Raw genomic sequence first — 16,307 nt, forward strand, 5'->3', positions numbered from 1 at the left:
AATACAAGTACTACCTGGATTTGTTCTTAAAATCTCATCTCTGTAATCAAAAATTCTACCATACTCAGCAATATGATCACCCATAATCTCTTTTAACACTCTAGCTCTAGCTCTTCTCACTATTGTCTTTCCAACTTGAATATCCAATTCTTTTCTAATAAGCTCTTGCAACTTGATAATTCTGATGTTTGGCTGCTCAGTTATTCTATCCTTGTATCTAACAGCTAGAAACCTTGAATTGCACAAATAGTTATGAGTTGAAGACACACAAATATGGATAGGGTTGTAGTTTTTAACCACAAAATCTGTAGTTTGGCTATCCAAACTTGCAACCAATAACCAAGGACAACCCTTTTTGCAACACCTAACTCTGACTCTTCCAGGCTCATTCACATATTTCTCAATTTGAATTTTTTCTTGAACTGCATATTTGGTTACAGCTTCCCTAAATTCTCTTACATTTGCAAACACCAAACCTAATTCCTAAACAATCTTCTCAGAAGTTGGATAAAAAATAACTCTGTTTTTTTTCTTCTTTCTAATAATTTGTTCAACCTCTTCACCATCTCCCCATCCTGTTTCTTCTTCTAATTCAAAGCTAGGAGCTTCATCACTAGGATAGTAAGGTTCATCACCCCCTAACTTACCTAATAAGCTATCCTTACTGCCAACATTTGTTTCATTATATCCTATATCTGGGCCCTTTTCAGTAGTATGAATCTGTTCTGTAGTTGTGCCTCTAGTTCTCCTGTTTGACCTGTTGAAATGCCTTCTTGAAGCCCTAAAATCCCTATACTCTTCATGAACATCACTATCTAAACTCTCTTCACTACTATACACTTCAGATCTCTCATCTGATTCATTATCTGATTCATCATATGATTCATCATCTGAACTTTCTACACTTAGATTGGAAGGTTCAGCAGCAGGATTATAAGGCTGATAAGAAGTGTTAGAAGGTTCACTAAGAAGATTAGAAGGCTGAGATGAAGTGTTGGAAGGTTCACCAAGAGGATTAGAAGGTTGAGATGAAGGGTTGAAATGTTCAGAATGAGGACTAGAAGGTTCAACAGGAGACTCAATTTCATTAAAAGATGTAAAAGATTCCCCACCTACCCCACCTACACCACTGTCCATCACATGGGGGACATAATCCAAAGCCAATGGAGCAATTTCTGGCTCATTAACCTCATGACAGACATAAACATCCATTCTATCCCCATTTTTAAACATAGAGGAAATGTCACAAATAACCTTATCACTTTTAACTTCAACCAAAAAGCCATCGATTGGAGATCTAATAAAAAAGGAACAATCTGTTGTATATCCTAAGTCCTTTATGTAGCCTTTCAGTTCAAAATAAGACATTCGATCAGTGTCTACTTCCAAGAATTCAGTCACAGACCCACCAACATAATCAGATGGGGGACCAAACACAATTTTTCCCCCATGATACCATCTCAAAGTTATAAGAACAAATGACATTGTAAGAAATCCTGAAAACACAATTACAAACAGATCTCAGAAACACTGAATCAATGAAAGTTACAACAATATTCAACAACAACAACCCAATAACAACAACAACAACAACCCAACAAAGAAATACACATCAACTGCAACAGGCCAACTTCCCAATAATATATATGAGTAATATACACAACAACAACATGACGACAAACGAAATACGCATCAAACAATATAAATAAACTAACGACTAATCACTACAAAATTCACTTACAATGTAAAATAAACTAACCTATGAGTCTTCACTTCTTCGTTCCGCCACCAATATTCAACAAATTTCAACAAGCAATGTTACCAACTAGCTTTGCCTCATGAAATTTCTTAGGGTTTTGATCGGTTGAAGAGGGAGAGACGAGGGAAGGTGAGAGTGAAATGGGTTGGAAGTTTCTTTGGGTTTGGGTTTGGGTTATGGGTTAAAAAATGAATGGGTTAGGATAAAACCCGGCCTTTGTTAAATGGGTTGGAGGTGTGGCACACGCTCTTGGATTGAGAGCACTGATGTTGAAAAAATGATGTATTTATTGTGCTTTTGGATAGTTTCGTGGGGTAATAGGACCCCCGAAAACATAAGGTGTCTACTTAAAAAAAGGGTATAAGTTCCATGGGGTAATTATGTATTTCCTCTTTTTTAAATAAACAACTTATTATTATAAATTAGGCAATGCATATTATTTTGAATACAACAATTTAAATAATTACTAAGAAATAATCCAGCATAACTTATTATTTATTATTGAGGAACTTTCACTTATAGACACTCAAAAATAGCCTAATTACTCTCCATAACTATAGTTTGATAATTACAATTCGTAGCTACATGTCATAGGGAGGAGAGAGGCGAGCGAGACTGGAGAGAGAGGAGAGAGGCGAGCGAAAGAGGGCAAAGAGTGGGAGAGAGGTGAATTGTATATGTATATCGGTTAGACAATTGTATATTATACATATGTATTTGTATATATGGCAAGCGAGATTGGGAGAGGGGGAGAGAGGTGAGCGAGACTGGGAGAGGGAGGAGAGAGGTGAGCGAGAGAGGGCAGAGACTGGGAAAGAGGTGAATTTTATATGTATATCGGTTAGATAATTGTATATTATACATATGCATTTGTATATATGGCAAGCGAGATTATGAGAGGGAGGAGAGAGGCGAGAGAGATTGGGAGAGGGAGAAGAGAGGTGAGCGAGAGAGGGCATAGAGTGGGAGAGAGGCGAGCGAGATTGGGAGAGGGAGGACAGAGGGCAGAGAGTGGGAGAGAGGTGATTTTATATGTATATCGGTTAGATAATTGTATATTATACATATGCATTTGTATATATGGCAAACGAGATTGAGAGAGAGAGGAGAGAGACGAGCGAGATTGGGAGAGGGAGGAGAGAGGTGAGCGAGAGAGGGCAGAGAGTGGGAGAGAGATGAATTGTATATGTATATCGGTTAGATAATTATTTATTATACATATGTATTTATATATTCTGGCAAATTATACATATACAAACATGACTAATTATACAAACTCCAAGTCATCCCACATAATTAATGTAGAATGTTAGTCGCAAGTGGTAATTATAGCAAACTATAATTATGATAAGTAATTAAGTGATATAAGTTTGCTTAACCGCGTAATTTTTCTCTTTAAATATAACATTGTAACTACGAATTGTAATAATCAAAATATAACTATAGAGAGTAAATACACTATTTTTAAGTGACTATATGTGAAAGTTACTCTTTTAATAAATATACGTCAAGTTAAAATATTGTGAATTTAATTTTGAAAGTAAAGTTGGAGTGGGAAAAGGATCGTCAAAAACTATATAAATAGGGTAATTACGTATAAGAAACCAAAAGTTTAGTTTTGGGGTTTTGTCAATTCGTGGTCATGTCTCCACCGCCATCGCTGCTGCCATCTCCACCTCCACAGCTGCTGCTCCTGCCACCACCACAACCGTTGGTAACATCAGAAGATGAGAGCAGAAACGAATCGGATTTGGAAAATGTAGATGAATCGGATGAAGAATTGGATGAAGATGAAGAATCGGGAGAAGAATGGGTGGATGAGGAAGATAGTGACTCTGTATGTTCTGAGCCACTATCTCCTCGATCGGATGACAGCTATGACAACCCGAGTATAGAAGAATTAATTGAAGAATTGTATACCCCTATCCTTCCTGGTGAGGAAAAAAAGGATAGAGAGTTTTGGAAGAGGTACTTCCAACAGGTCCGTGAGAGTGAGGTATCGTCTTTTCGCTCCATCGCTAACTTCTGTTTGTTGCTATTCCCTGTTTTTCACTCCTGTTGTTGGCTTCTGTTCTGTTTTTCACTGATTGTTCACTTTCCTCCTTATCTTCAACCCTCCATTACACTAGATTCTCAATTCACAATTATCACAAATATGTACAAAAATAATATATGCAAATATTGGACTATTACATTCATCACAAGTTAAGTTCAAGCGGTAGAAACAGTAGATTCTTTGTGGTCTGGTCTTTCTCCAAATTACCTCCTGCATATATTCTTATTTGTAACATGACATTTCATGTTTCAATATCCGGTCTCATCTCTCCATTAGGTAAAATAGTATCTTATTCAACTGGCTAACTCTATAATTTGTTATGTCTTAGCTGGATTTTCAATGAAACTTGGCTGCTGGCAAGACTATGATAGTTAAAGGAACTCAAAAGGGGTTTAGGAAAGATAGTGAGGAAAGACATTAATGGATATATAGTAAAACATTCCTAACTTAAGGACTTCAAGAAAAGAGTTTATAATATGCCTGCTCATGTTTTCTAGCATAACTTCGTCGTGCTTTTTTGGAAGTTGTCATTTGGATGCCAAGCGTGAGGTTTAAATGCTCAACTTTTCTGCTTCAATTGTTTTCGGCTTTCAACTGTTACCATCTTTAGGCCCTAATAGAAGAAAAAGGGGAGCTGGCCAAAAGTTTGAGAAAAAATTGGAGCATTCCGCACATCAGATTGTTTTTCCAGCTTTATATTTATATATACATGTGTCTTTCTTTTCGCTTTTTATTGTATAATTTTGGTCTAATTTATATATGTGACTTGTACTTTGATAGGGATTTGACATTAGAGATTATCCTGGTTTCTGTCGATTGGCTACCGTACACCCCAACTTTTTAAAAGGTCCTGCTAATTTTGAAATGTTGAAGGGTTATGCTGGAGAGGCACTTGGGCAGTACAATGAGAAAAATGTATGCTCTAGTCACACTTCCCATTGTCTTTCTAGTTGTTCTTTTTCCTTGTTTTCTCTAGAAAGCTGAGAAAGTTTCTGTGGATTCATTTTAGGACACTAAATATGAGGTCAAGGATATTCTCAAGGTTAATGGATCTGGCTGTAAAGACATCAATTTCTTTATTACCTTTACGGTTACGAATGGCGAGAAGGAATATTTTCAAGCTAAGGTGGTGCGGCATCTAGATCAATCTTTGGATTTCCCGATCGTTAGGCCAAGGGTAATGAGATCGGCTATGCATTCCTTTTTACTTTTCTTCAAGTTTCATAACTTTAAAGAATTAATGACTAAATTTCAGCATCTGCAAGTTATTAACTCTTGTGCTTTTATGTAGGTGAAGGAAGGTCGGGACATAGAGTAATATGTGAGGTGTGTGCATCATTTTGGCTGGGGTCAAGCTTTAGCTTTGCTGTTGTCAATGTTGTTAGTAATTGAAAGTGGATTATCTTAAGTCTATAGTGTAAATGTAAAAGGGAGGAAAAACAATTGTTAGAATTTATGGAATATTGTTGGTTTAAGCTTAAGACAATATAATTGTGATGTTTTATTATTCTATATCCTATTGTTTTGGTTGAAGCTCAAGGAAATAGTATTTGTATTCCTTGTATTGGTCGTCTCTTTTTTATATTATTACAGAGTAGAGATATGTTGTCTGGACTTGCCACTAAAGTTGGATCCTCCAGAATTGGTTCTGTTCTTGAGATCCTACACAGATGCTTTGGAGAGCCTGAACAACATAGAAGTAGAGTAGCATGAATAAGTTCTTTGATGGTTGTATTTGTTATCTAGTCTGAAATATGTACTTCATCTATTCCCAGAAATATAAGGTCTTTGTGGAAGAATGAATTTAACCAAGTTAGACTGTGGCAAATTCTTTCACTACTTGGTAAGAATTATAGAAGGTGAGTTGTTTGGTCAGGTGTAAAAGAATAGTAAGGGCTTGTTTGGAAAGCCACCCTGGTAATTGGATTTGGCTTTCGCGTAATTACACTGTATTCTCCAATTCACACGAAGAGGATAGGTGCACAGTGTGAATTTCAAATGGAAGCTCAAACAGACAGTAGCAGTTATGAAGAAGCAATTTTCTTGTATCCAAAGGTAAAATGGCGAAACCCAAAGCCCTTTTCCATTCAATTTACTACTCAATACATTTTTCTTTATTGATTGAAATGTGATAACAATTCGATTGATTTTACGTTTGTTGTGTGTTTTCTTGTTCGGATCGGATAGATATTTCACAAATCACCATAATAATCTGAAATTTTCGGGGGTTTTCTCTCAATGTGAATACAATAATTGCTGATTTTGAGATTTCGTTATATTTGTAAGCTAGGTTAGGTTGGATCATAGATTGGGATAGAAGAAAGACCAAGATGTTAATATTCCCATTTTGGTTAATCCAGATAATTTGATTCTTCTTCTTCTGTGATTATTTTATTTTTTTCGAGTTTTGCTATGCTATGCTTCTTGAGGTTGTAATGGCATTAGTTGAAGGAAACATGAAAACAGTTGGCTTAAGAAAATTTGGTTTGATTGGAAAAGTCTCATTCTTTTGTTAAGATTCAATGCAGGCTAGTAGCACAGTAGCCAAATCACATTGTTATAGTTATTTGGGGAATACAGAGTATTAGTAAGATTACTATATATCAGAAATTCTCGAAAATAGTGTCTATTTATTTGCGAGGTAGGGGTAAGGTCTATGTACACTCTGGCCGATCTAGACACCACTTGTGGGATTATACTGGGTATGTGTTGTTGTACTATCAGAAATTCATGGAAAGGTGAGTTCTGATAGTCAAGCTTTTATGTTGGAACTGTCTTTCCCCTTTCTGTTAATGAATAAATATTGACATTATTTTGTTCATTATGGTATAATCCTCCCGCGAGTTGGCAAATTGTTTGTCAAGATGATATTTCATTTAGTAATGTCGTTGTTCGACTGATGTGGTAGTCTGAGGGATGATAATTTGATTAAGTTTCGAGCTGATAGCTGTTTACAGTGAGATGGTTAATTTGCTTCACTTGCATTTGGATGATTTTCTGTGGCATCATGGAACCCTGATAATTGTTTTTTTCTGAAGGTGTTGGTGAATTGCTTGTATTTTGGGGAAATTTACTTTCTACATCTCATGGAAGCTGTATTTGAAGAGGAGTATGCTGCCCTTGAGAATAAAGTGAAACGTAGCGTCTATATTGACAATCTTTCACCTTTGGTTAAGGAGTCTGTTATCAAAGCTGCACTTGATCAGTTCGGAAATGTCATTCAGGTCAAGTTAATCCAAACCTACCTTGAACTAAAAGGGATGGGATGAGCTGCTTTAGTTGAGATGCAGAATGCAGATGAGGCAAGAACAATCATCTCTGAGATACGAAATTCCCCTTTCATGATCTCGGGCATGCCAAGACCTGTTAGGGCACGTCCTGCTGTAGTTGAGATGTTTGATGATCGCCCAAGGAAACCTGATAGGATGATAATGTGCTACTGGTTGAAATCCAATGAACCTGATTTTGAAGTGGCCACGAAAATGAAGCGTACAGTTAGGAAACATGTAAAAGAAGCCAATTTCTTGCTCAAGGTGAATATTTGCTCATAAAATTGATTTCATGGTTATAATACATTGTTGTCCTAAATGGTTCCTTCTCTTCACGTAGCGTCAATTGGAGGAAGAAGAACAACTAGCTAAAGAGCAGTGAGGGTCCCTGAATGCAATCTACAATAAGTATGAACTCGTTCAACATGTCTTTAACAGTGGAACTGCTACGCTATTGGCAAAGCGTTATAAAATGCGTACTGATGTTCGCCAGTAATCAACATACTCATCCATAAACTTGTAGAGATATAAAGATTCAACTGTTAAACCAAATGACATTTTTTGCCTTTTGTAAAGTACTTTATTTCCAGGCAGTAGAAGAGCCATTTTATGTGCTATCATTCATGTGCTCTTGAATTGTAATTGTTAGCCTAAAATGTACTACTTTACAAGATGTCTTGTGACCCTGCAGTCAATTAACCTTTACTTTTTTGAGCTAGTATAGTTTTTGCTATTATTGTATTGGCATAATACATAAAAATGTCTTTTGACTTAGCCTCAACTGTGTCCTCCGACTTTTGGTGTGCATAAGTAAACACTTAAATTTGTATATAATTGAACAAGTAGACACACACGTCCTATGTGGCATCCTATATGACAATTTGTGGTCTTACGTGTATTATGTCACGTAGGATTGTTCAATTTTATACAGAGTTAAGTGTCTATTTATGCACATTCAAAGTAGGAGGGCCCTAGGGGTGGGCATGGTTTGGTATGGTATTTTAAAGGTTTGATACTGAAATTTCGGTATTCGATTTTTAAAACATGATATCATTACCATACCAATTCAATTCGGTATGGTTTGGTATTTGAAGTTCGGTTTCGATTTTTTACGGTATGGTAAATCAATAACCATAGTTTGTGCAACTTCGACTAATATATACTCGTATAATAGAGTATTATGACTTTGACAATTTAAAAAAATCTCAATTGTATCATACTAACACATTATACATGTAGAAAGATATATTCAAAATAAAATACAAACAACTCCTTTTGTTGATCAATTAAATTTCGAATACATTTCCATCAAAATAACACATTACACATATAGAAATATATTCAAAATAAAATACAAACAACTCCTTTTGTCGATCAATTAAATTTCGAATACATTTCCATCAAAATAGAGTAGTCAAAGTTTCAACTTCTAAGCATTTAGTATATACTAATACTAGGTTGCATATTTGTTAGTATTTTAATTATATATATGTGCGTGCGTGTTATTTATGTAACTATATACTTCAATATGGTATTCGGTAGAGTTTTTGGCTAAAATCATTCCTGAAGTATGACATAAACTTAAAGTACATCTTTGTGTTATATAAGTGAACAAAAAACATCCTTGAACTATCCAAAAGGTTGCAAGATTCATCCTTCTGTCTATATTTTTAAGAAATTCACACCATCAACAAAAAATGTGTCAAGTCGAATGAATATATGTACACATGAGTGGTTTTTAATTTGTAGAAATTAAGGATTTAAATCATATTCAGACAAAATATATTCAAATTCTAAATATTCTTTGTAAAAATATGGCCAAATACTACTCCAACTTCAAAATTTTCGAATAAAGTAATTATTTTTTTATTTTCATAACTAAACGCCTACGTAATTTCACTAAATTTTCAGCATTTCTGTACATTGTAGAAAATGTAAACTGCACTGAATATATAGTACATACACCCTAAATATTTTATTAAAGTAAATCTCTAAATAGTTGGACATAATATTTTTAAAATTAATTTTTTTTACATAATCTTTCTAACCATCGGAAGTCGGAACCTACAGTATAAATATTTCAAAACTTATGTATTGTTGCAAGTTAATTTACTTGATGATGCAAAAAACATATAAACTAACAACACACAAAATTTAAATTTCGAGAATGAAAGATTCATTTCCTATCCATATCCTTATTCTTTTTAGGTAACTTTGATCTTCTCATCGTGGCCAAGATATGACCAAATTAATTTTTTTATTATTGGTTCAATAAGTTTTTTAACAAAAATAGATTGAAGGATGATTCTTGTTATTTTTTGGATAGTATAAAAATGTTTTTTTGCTCACTTAGATAATATAAGGATATATATTAAATTTGAGTCATAGTTGAGAAATGATTTTAGCCAATAACTCGTATTCGATATCTCGACATATTGTTTCTAAATACCAATTATACCATATCGAATACCAAAAAATAGGGGCCAAACTGGAAATTTAGCTATTTAGGTGCAGACACTTGTCTTTTGCCGACAGCACTAGGCTTACAAATGGTTAACAAATCCATATCACAAAAAATGTCATTCTTTAAACGGTAAGTCAGTGAATAATATGATTGATACCCCTTTTGTGAAATCAAAGGATTTTCACAGGATCTTGATTCCCACTTTTTGTCTTATGTATGAACTTCTTTGCAGCTGTTGAAGCAGAAACCTGTTTTGAAAGTTTGGTGGTTGGTCAAGGACAAATCTTGGATCCCTTTTGGGTATGAACTGAGGATTTGGGGTTTTCTATATATGGATTTGGTGGGGAAAGGTGATTGCTTTTTGGGTTAAATTTATTTGATGAAGTGAGGATTTGGGGTTTTCTATGAATGGGTTTGGTGTAGAAAGGTGATTGCTTTTTGGGTCAAATTTATTTGATGAAGTGAGGATTTGGGGTTTTCTATGAATGGGTTTGATGTAGAAAGGTGATTGCTTTTTGGGTCAAATTTATTTGATGAAGTGAGGATTTGGGGTTTTCTATAAATGGTTTTGGTGTAGAAAGGTGATTGCTTTTTTGGGTTTGCTGAATCTTGGATCATGGCGGTTCCATGGAGTACAACACTGTGGATGGCTAAGATGGTGTGGATGGCATTGAGTGGTTGGGTAGTCTCTTGCTTGACTATTGCTGATGAGGTTGCTGCCTCTTTTCGAACTGGTGATATTGGTCCTTTTCATGTTGGTTGAGTTATATTGTACAGAAACATCATCTTCTCCTTTGTTTGTGAATTGTTGCTTGCTTCTTACAGATTTTGTAAATTTATGGATAAATATCATTTACAGTAAGTTTTGGCATCTGTTTTAGAAGAATATGGTTTTTCAGGTCACAGTGGCTTGATAGAGCTGAAGCTTCAAGTACCAATGTCTTTAGTACTTTATCTGCAAATATTTCTGTTTTGGCAGCAAAATGATTCAGTTCTTGATGATTTGTGGGCTAAATAGATTACATGATAAGAATACTACTATGTATTTCCTCTTAGATAATTCATTTGTCGCAGTTACACCTGCATCATGTATGTAAAATGCAGCCATAATTCTGCTTTGGTGGTGCATTGAATGGCTATAATACATATTGCAATTTGAGATTCTGGTGTGCGTCCCATATGGAGGAAAATGTTTTTCACGGAAAATATTGTTCTCCCTTAGGAAATTGATTATTCCGTGTTTGATTGGATGGCAAAACAAATACATGGCATAAGCTGATTGTACAAGGTGTAGGACACGTTATAAAGATAATGTTTCTGGTGATAGTTTTGGATGTTAACTGTCAATAGTGATGTTTATGTATTGATCATAACAAGTGAAATTTTATAAGTGTGGGGATATTTGTAAAAGGAAAATGACTTCCACCTACAAGTGTCGGACGTCATTTTCCTCATTTTGACAGGGCATTTTTCTGGAATACCATTGTACATTTCAGTTTTCACATCCTACTAAGTACAGCCCAGATTTGTTTGCAGCTGCAATAAGGTTGACCTGTTACTAGTTGTCTAAATTAGTGATTGCAGTCTCACAGGTTCGAGCCGTGGAAACAGCCTCTTGCAGAAATGCAGGGTAAGGATGCGTACAATTGACCCTTGTGGTCTAACCCATCCTCGTACCCTGCACATAGCGGGAGCTTACTGCACCAGGCTGCCTTTTTTTGGCCTCTGATACTTGTTGGCAGCATTCTGGTTGCACTGCGACTAGATTGCAGCCTTGAGTAACTGATTTGGCTAGTCTCATTATTGTCTACTTTGTGCTAAGAAGGTTCACTAAGTTTATTGTGGCCAAATAATGATTGTGTTAGTTTGGAACTGTGAGATGCCATTACCTTGTATCTGTTACTGATGGGAGGTGGCAGGTATCCCTTGGAAAGCTGGCCCGGACACCATAGTCATAAAAAAAAAACTGTGAGATGCCATTTTTTCAGTCTAAATCTAAATGAGCTAGTCAGATTATGTGGCTCTAGTATGAGAATCTGTGTATGATGAATGTGGTTGTCATAGGTGACAGAAGCTGCAATCAAAGAGAGATACATCCAATCTTAAACCAGTTTACCTTGTATATCACAACTTAACGATTGTATGTAGAAAAAGTCCTGAAGGTATCAGTCTATGTACATAGAAAACTCTATGATCATTGAATTAACTGCACCCACTGGTTTCATACAGGTTAGATAAAATTCAACTCAAGATCCAACAATGGTAAGCTTAAATAATGCAATAGGTTGCTCTGTGTTCAATGAATATACATGCGCACGCACAATATCCGCTCCAACAGGGAAACGGAGAATGGTATGACAGATTAATAACTAAAACTGAAAATTATTCCAAGTGATTTGAGTAAAATTGACAGTCTGGTTCTGTTGGATGCTCAAATAAACTACTCATTCTTTGCAATTTTTAGTCTCCTTCAAAAAATGTCCAGTCTTTTTTCATCCAGGGGATGCAACCTGTACACATCAACCATCCACTATGACCTTAACCAAGTTCAGTCTTTTTTCATCAAAATGAAAATAAAAGTGTATCTATCACCTCAAATCCAAAGACAGAAGGAAAACAAGACTATCATTCTAATAGAATTTCTTTCCATGAATTCGACTACACGTTATCTGCTCAGTGGGGAATTCATGATGCTATGATGGTTCTAAAATGGCGGTTAGATGTGTGTTTTATTCTGCTTGCATCTGCAGTCCTTATCATTCCATCTGGTCTTGCATTGCTTGATCTAAGATTGCAATGCATTAGGGGCACATGTTAAAGCTACATCTTTGGGAAGTTTGATGATTTAGGAACCTCATTACTAAGCGATCCGTGATCCTTAGGTACATGTGATTTGAGTCAACTTAAAGGCTCACCTGGCAAAATCATCATCTTGAAGGTTTCTGGCTAGAGTATGTTGAAACTATAGCAGAAACAGTTGCTATACTACTTAAAACAATTGAAGGAAAAAGCATCAGAGAAGCGAATTGAGTTATTGCATCAACAGTTAGTCTAAAGAAATTGGCAACAACCTTAACATTATCTATTTTAGAATTTTCAATCGGGAAATATTGTTCAAATGTCATCAGAAAAGGAGTGCTCTAAAGAGTAATCTTGAATTCTGACTCGCTGTGTTAGCCTTTGGTCATTAGTCTCCCAGCTAAGGAATGCCCCGTTTAACCAGAATCATACTGGTGTGACACTACTAAGGAGCAACAACAACAACATACCCATTGAAATCCCACAAAGTGGGGTCTGGGAAGGGTAGAGTGTACGCCCACTACCTCATGGAGGAGGACCCTACTATATCGAGCAAGAAGAAAAAATGAAAATAGGTATGTCCAGTAAGTCCATATTGATGTCTTTTCTAGTTAGCTCTCTTGCTATTTGTGTGGACCAAATAATGAGTGGAAATGGTAGGTACCAGACAATCAGATACTATAGTTTTTTTCTTCTCAGGCTGGTCCTACCTGTTTTGGTTACATTCTTGATTCTTCCAAGATTATCAGAATATATATATATATATATATATATATATATATATATATATATATATATCAATTGATGACCTGAATTCTACTAAAACTCATAATTTATAGGTGTGACAATTCTTTATATTGGACGGTGTACATAACTTAAAACTCTATCCATGTGACACATGAAGCTATTTAATTTGCAAGAGTGGACGGCACCACTTTCTGGTTAATAAATTTCTGAGTCAACCCTTTGTTCATCATCACATATTTTCCTTAGTTGAATCATACTCCTCACTTGGCCCAAAACTAAGATTAACCTACAGACCACCTACGGGATTGATCTGATCTCCCAACCAAGATAGATAGTCTCCCATCATTAATCTAGATTTACTTTTTTCTTATTACCGGAAATTATACAGTTGCAAAAGTAAAGACAGTAGTCTTAAAATGTTGTCTCTGTTAGTTGTTTGTGGTTCACAATCCTTTTATCAAAGCCTGCATGACTTTTCAAAGAGGTGTTGACTTGGAGAATGTAGATCCTACTCTTAGTATCGATGGCGGAATCTTTCTTGTTCAATATCATTGAACGAGTTTTGGCTAAAGTTTCTTCAATTGCTGTATATGAGATCACTCTAGCTTGGAATGTTAAGATAGAGCTAAGGAAACTCCAAAGTACTCTATCCACCATCAAAGCTGTACTTCTAGATGCAAACGAGCAACAGGCAAAGAACCATGAAGTGAGAGATTGGCTGGAAAAGCTCAGAGATGTTGTTTATGATGTCGATGATTTGATGGATGATTTATCAACACAACTGTTGCTGCAAATGCATTTCCAGAAAAGCTTTAGGAAGAAGGTAAGAAAATTCTTTTCAAGTTCAAATCCAATTATATATCGATTCAAGATTGGCAGAAAGGTAAAAGAAATCAGGGAGCTACTGAATGAGATTGCAGATGATAGGAGAAATTTCCACTTCACGGAACATACGTTTGTAATTCCAGCTGAGAATACGAGTAGAGAACAAACACACTCCTTTGTGAGGGCATCAGATATCATTGGTAGAGATGATGATCAAGAAAACATTGTAAAACAGCTGATAGATTCTCATGATGAGGAAAATATTTCTGTGATTCCTATTGTTGGACTTGGAGGGCTTGGAAAAACCACACTTGTTAAGTTGGTTTATAACAATAATAGGGTTGTTCAGAATTTTGACCTTAGAATGTGGGTTAGTATTTCAGAAGATTTTAATCTGAGCAAGGTAATTGAGAAAATTCTGAGGTCCGCAACAGGAGAGAGTTTTGACCACCTAGATATGGACCAATTACAAGGTTGTTTGGGAGAGGTGTTGCAACAGAAAAGGTATTTACTTGTGCTGGATGATGTGTGGAATGAAGATCAACACAAGTGGACGGATCTGAGGGAGTTGCTGATGAATTGTTCCAGAGGTAGTAAAATTGTTGTCACTACACGTAGTAAGATGGTTGCTTTGATTACTGGAACAGTTCCGCCTTATTATTTGGGAGGCCTTGCTGATGATGAATGCTTATCTTTATTTTTGAAATGTGCATTTGGAGGACAGGACAATTTGTTTCCTAATCTAGTAGAAATAGGAAAAGAAATTGTGAAAAAGTGTGGAGGAGTGCCTTTGGCTGTGAAAACCTTGGGAAGGTTGTTGTACATGAAAACAGACGAGAATGAATGGTTGCAAATAAGAGATAATGAGATATGGGAGATCGAACAGAATAAATCTGACATCTTACCAATATTGAGATTGAGCTATGAACAGATGCCATCACATCTAAGACAGTGCTTTGCCTATTGCTCCATGTTATCCAAAGGTCAAGAAATTCCGAGGGAGGATTTTATCAATCGGTGGATTGCTCAAGGATTTATACAGAGTTCAAACAGAAACAGGAAGTTGGAAGATATCGGTAATCAGTACTTTGATGAGTTGCTATCAAGGTTTTGCTTCCTAGATGTGGTACAAGCTTTTGATGGAGAAATATTGGCTTGTAAGATACACAATCTTGTGCATGATCTTGCACAGTCAGTAGCAGGTGCAGAATGCTTAAATGTGAAACCCAATGCTTTCGTGGTTTCTGAAAGAGTTCGCCACTTATTTTTCCATGCAGAAGATATGTCTAGGAAACACTTCCCCAGAATTTTGCTTCATTTGCAAAAGTTGAGGTCTTTCTCTTATTCTTTTAACATTGGACCTGTAAACAAGTTCTTTGTCAAGACAATGTTGTCAAATTTCAAATGCCTTCGGATGTTAGTCTTGAACAATCTAGATCTTGAGGAGTTGCCAACTTCGATAGGTCACTTGAAGGAATTAAGATACCTTAACCTTAGCAACAGTGGTAATATCAAGTCTCTTCCAAGGTCTATGAGCAAATTAGTAAATCTGCACACCCTAAACCTCATTAACTGTGAGCAGCTTAAGGAGTTGCCAAGAGACTTTAGAAAGTTAATCAGCCTGAAGACCTTGTATTTGACTACACATCAGATATCAGCAGGGATCAAGAATCAACATGTTTTCACTTCTCTTCAATTTTTGCTTCTTTTCAAATGTTGTTTCCCAAAATTGCAGCCAGAACTGGTGCAGCATTTTACTGCACTTCGGGTTTTGCGTATCTATGAATGCCCAAGTTTATGTTCTCTTCCAAGCAGTATTAGATATCTGACTTCACTTGAAAAGTTATGGATCTGGAACTGTGAAGAACTTGATTTGATTGATGGAGAAGGAATGTCAGGCCTAACAAGTCTTCAATCCTTGCTTCTAATGGGGCTTCCTAAGTTGGTGACTCTACCATTGGAACTTAAAGATACTGCTCCTACAACATTAAAGTACTTCAGAATCGCCGATTGTCCCAACCTGATGGAGCTTCCAGAGTGGCTGCCGAATTGCTCCTCACTTCAGAGACTGTATATAGAGGACTGTCCTGTTTTGGCATCGATACCTCAAGGAATCTACAGCCACAATGCCAATCTCCATATAATCGACTGTCCATTGCTAGGTGGATGATGGTTATAACACAGGTGCAAGATTTATCCAACATTAATAAAAGCATGATAAATTCAAGAATCTTTGTTCATTCCCTTCCTTATATATTGCAAACAATTGAGTAACATGTCACATTTTTTTACTCTTTCTTCTCTTCTTTTGGTAATACTAACTAGAGATAGCTGCATTGGTTTGTTCTCCTTTGCTCACTTGTTGCTGTTCTTATGAGTTATCTTGGA

At 35.9% G+C, this 16,307-nt stretch overlaps 3 protein-coding genes and 1 pseudogene across 4 annotated transcripts; all 4 read left to right on the forward strand.

Moving 5' to 3' along the window:
* The first annotated feature begins 3,401 nt into the window (after nt 1-3,401).
* Nucleotides 3,402-5,324, forward strand: LOC125821002 (uncharacterized). The gene is made up of 4 exons (XM_049500432.1): nt 3,402-3,755; nt 4,596-4,730; nt 4,825-4,992; nt 5,107-5,324. Exons 1-4 carry the CDS (start codon nt 3,402-3,404, stop codon nt 5,131-5,133), a joined length of 684 nt encoding a protein of 227 aa, XP_049356389.1. The 3' UTR covers nt 5,134-5,324.
* Nucleotides 5,325-5,832: 508 nt separating this feature from the next.
* On the forward strand, nt 5,833-9,918 carry LOC125821003 (uncharacterized; annotated as a pseudogene).
* Nucleotides 9,706-10,408, forward strand: LOC125820996 (uncharacterized). 2 transcript variants are annotated; one of them, XM_049500427.1, is made up of 2 exons: nt 9,706-9,975; nt 10,053-10,408. In XM_049500427.1, the coding sequence occupies exon 2, from the start codon at nt 10,165-10,167 to the stop codon at nt 10,309-10,311; it is 147 nt and encodes a 48-aa protein (XP_049356384.1). In that variant the 5' UTR covers nt 9,706-9,975; nt 10,053-10,164; the 3' UTR covers nt 10,312-10,408. The 2 variants fall into 2 exon arrangements, with proteins under 2 accessions (XP_049356384.1, XP_049356385.1); XM_049500428.1 differs by having other exon boundaries at nt 9,706-9,898.
* Nucleotides 10,409-13,420: 3,012 nt separating this feature from the next.
* Nucleotides 13,421-16,210, forward strand: LOC125820995 (putative disease resistance protein RGA1). Its single transcript, XM_049500426.1, has one exon. It carries the CDS (start codon nt 13,618-13,620, stop codon nt 16,087-16,089), a length of 2,472 nt encoding a protein of 823 aa, XP_049356383.1. The 5' UTR covers nt 13,421-13,617; the 3' UTR covers nt 16,090-16,210.
* Nucleotides 16,211-16,307: the final 97 nt, after the last annotated feature.

Source organism: Solanum verrucosum, unplaced genomic scaffold (genome assembly GCF_900185275.1).
Source record: "Solanum verrucosum unplaced genomic scaffold, falcon-dt-bn FXZP01000232.1, whole genome shotgun sequence".
Lineage (NCBI taxonomy): Eukaryota > Viridiplantae > Streptophyta > Magnoliopsida > Solanales > Solanaceae > Solanum > Solanum verrucosum.

What these genes read in the sequence shown, in the direction of transcription:
- LOC125820995 (XM_049500426.1), top strand. Translation starts at nt 13,618, where the DNA reads ATGGCGGAATCTTTCTTGTTCAATATCATTGAACGAGTTTTGGCTAAA.
- LOC125821002 (XM_049500432.1), top strand. Translation starts at nt 3,402, where the DNA reads ATGTCTCCACCGCCATCGCTGCTGCCATCTCCACCTCCACAGCTGCTG. An exon ending in GGCAGTACAATGAGAAAAAT is followed by an intron (nt 4,731 to 4,824) that starts GTATGCTCTAGT and finishes GATTCATTTTAG; the next exon opens with GACACTAAATATGAGGTCAA. An exon ending in TCCCGATCGTTAGGCCAAGG is followed by an intron (nt 4,993 to 5,106) that starts GTAATGAGATCG and finishes GCTTTTATGTAG; the next exon opens with GTGAAGGAAGGTCGGGACAT.
- LOC125820996 (XM_049500427.1), top strand. Translation starts at nt 10,165, where the DNA reads ATGGCGGTTCCATGGAGTACAACACTGTGGATGGCTAAGATGGTGTGG.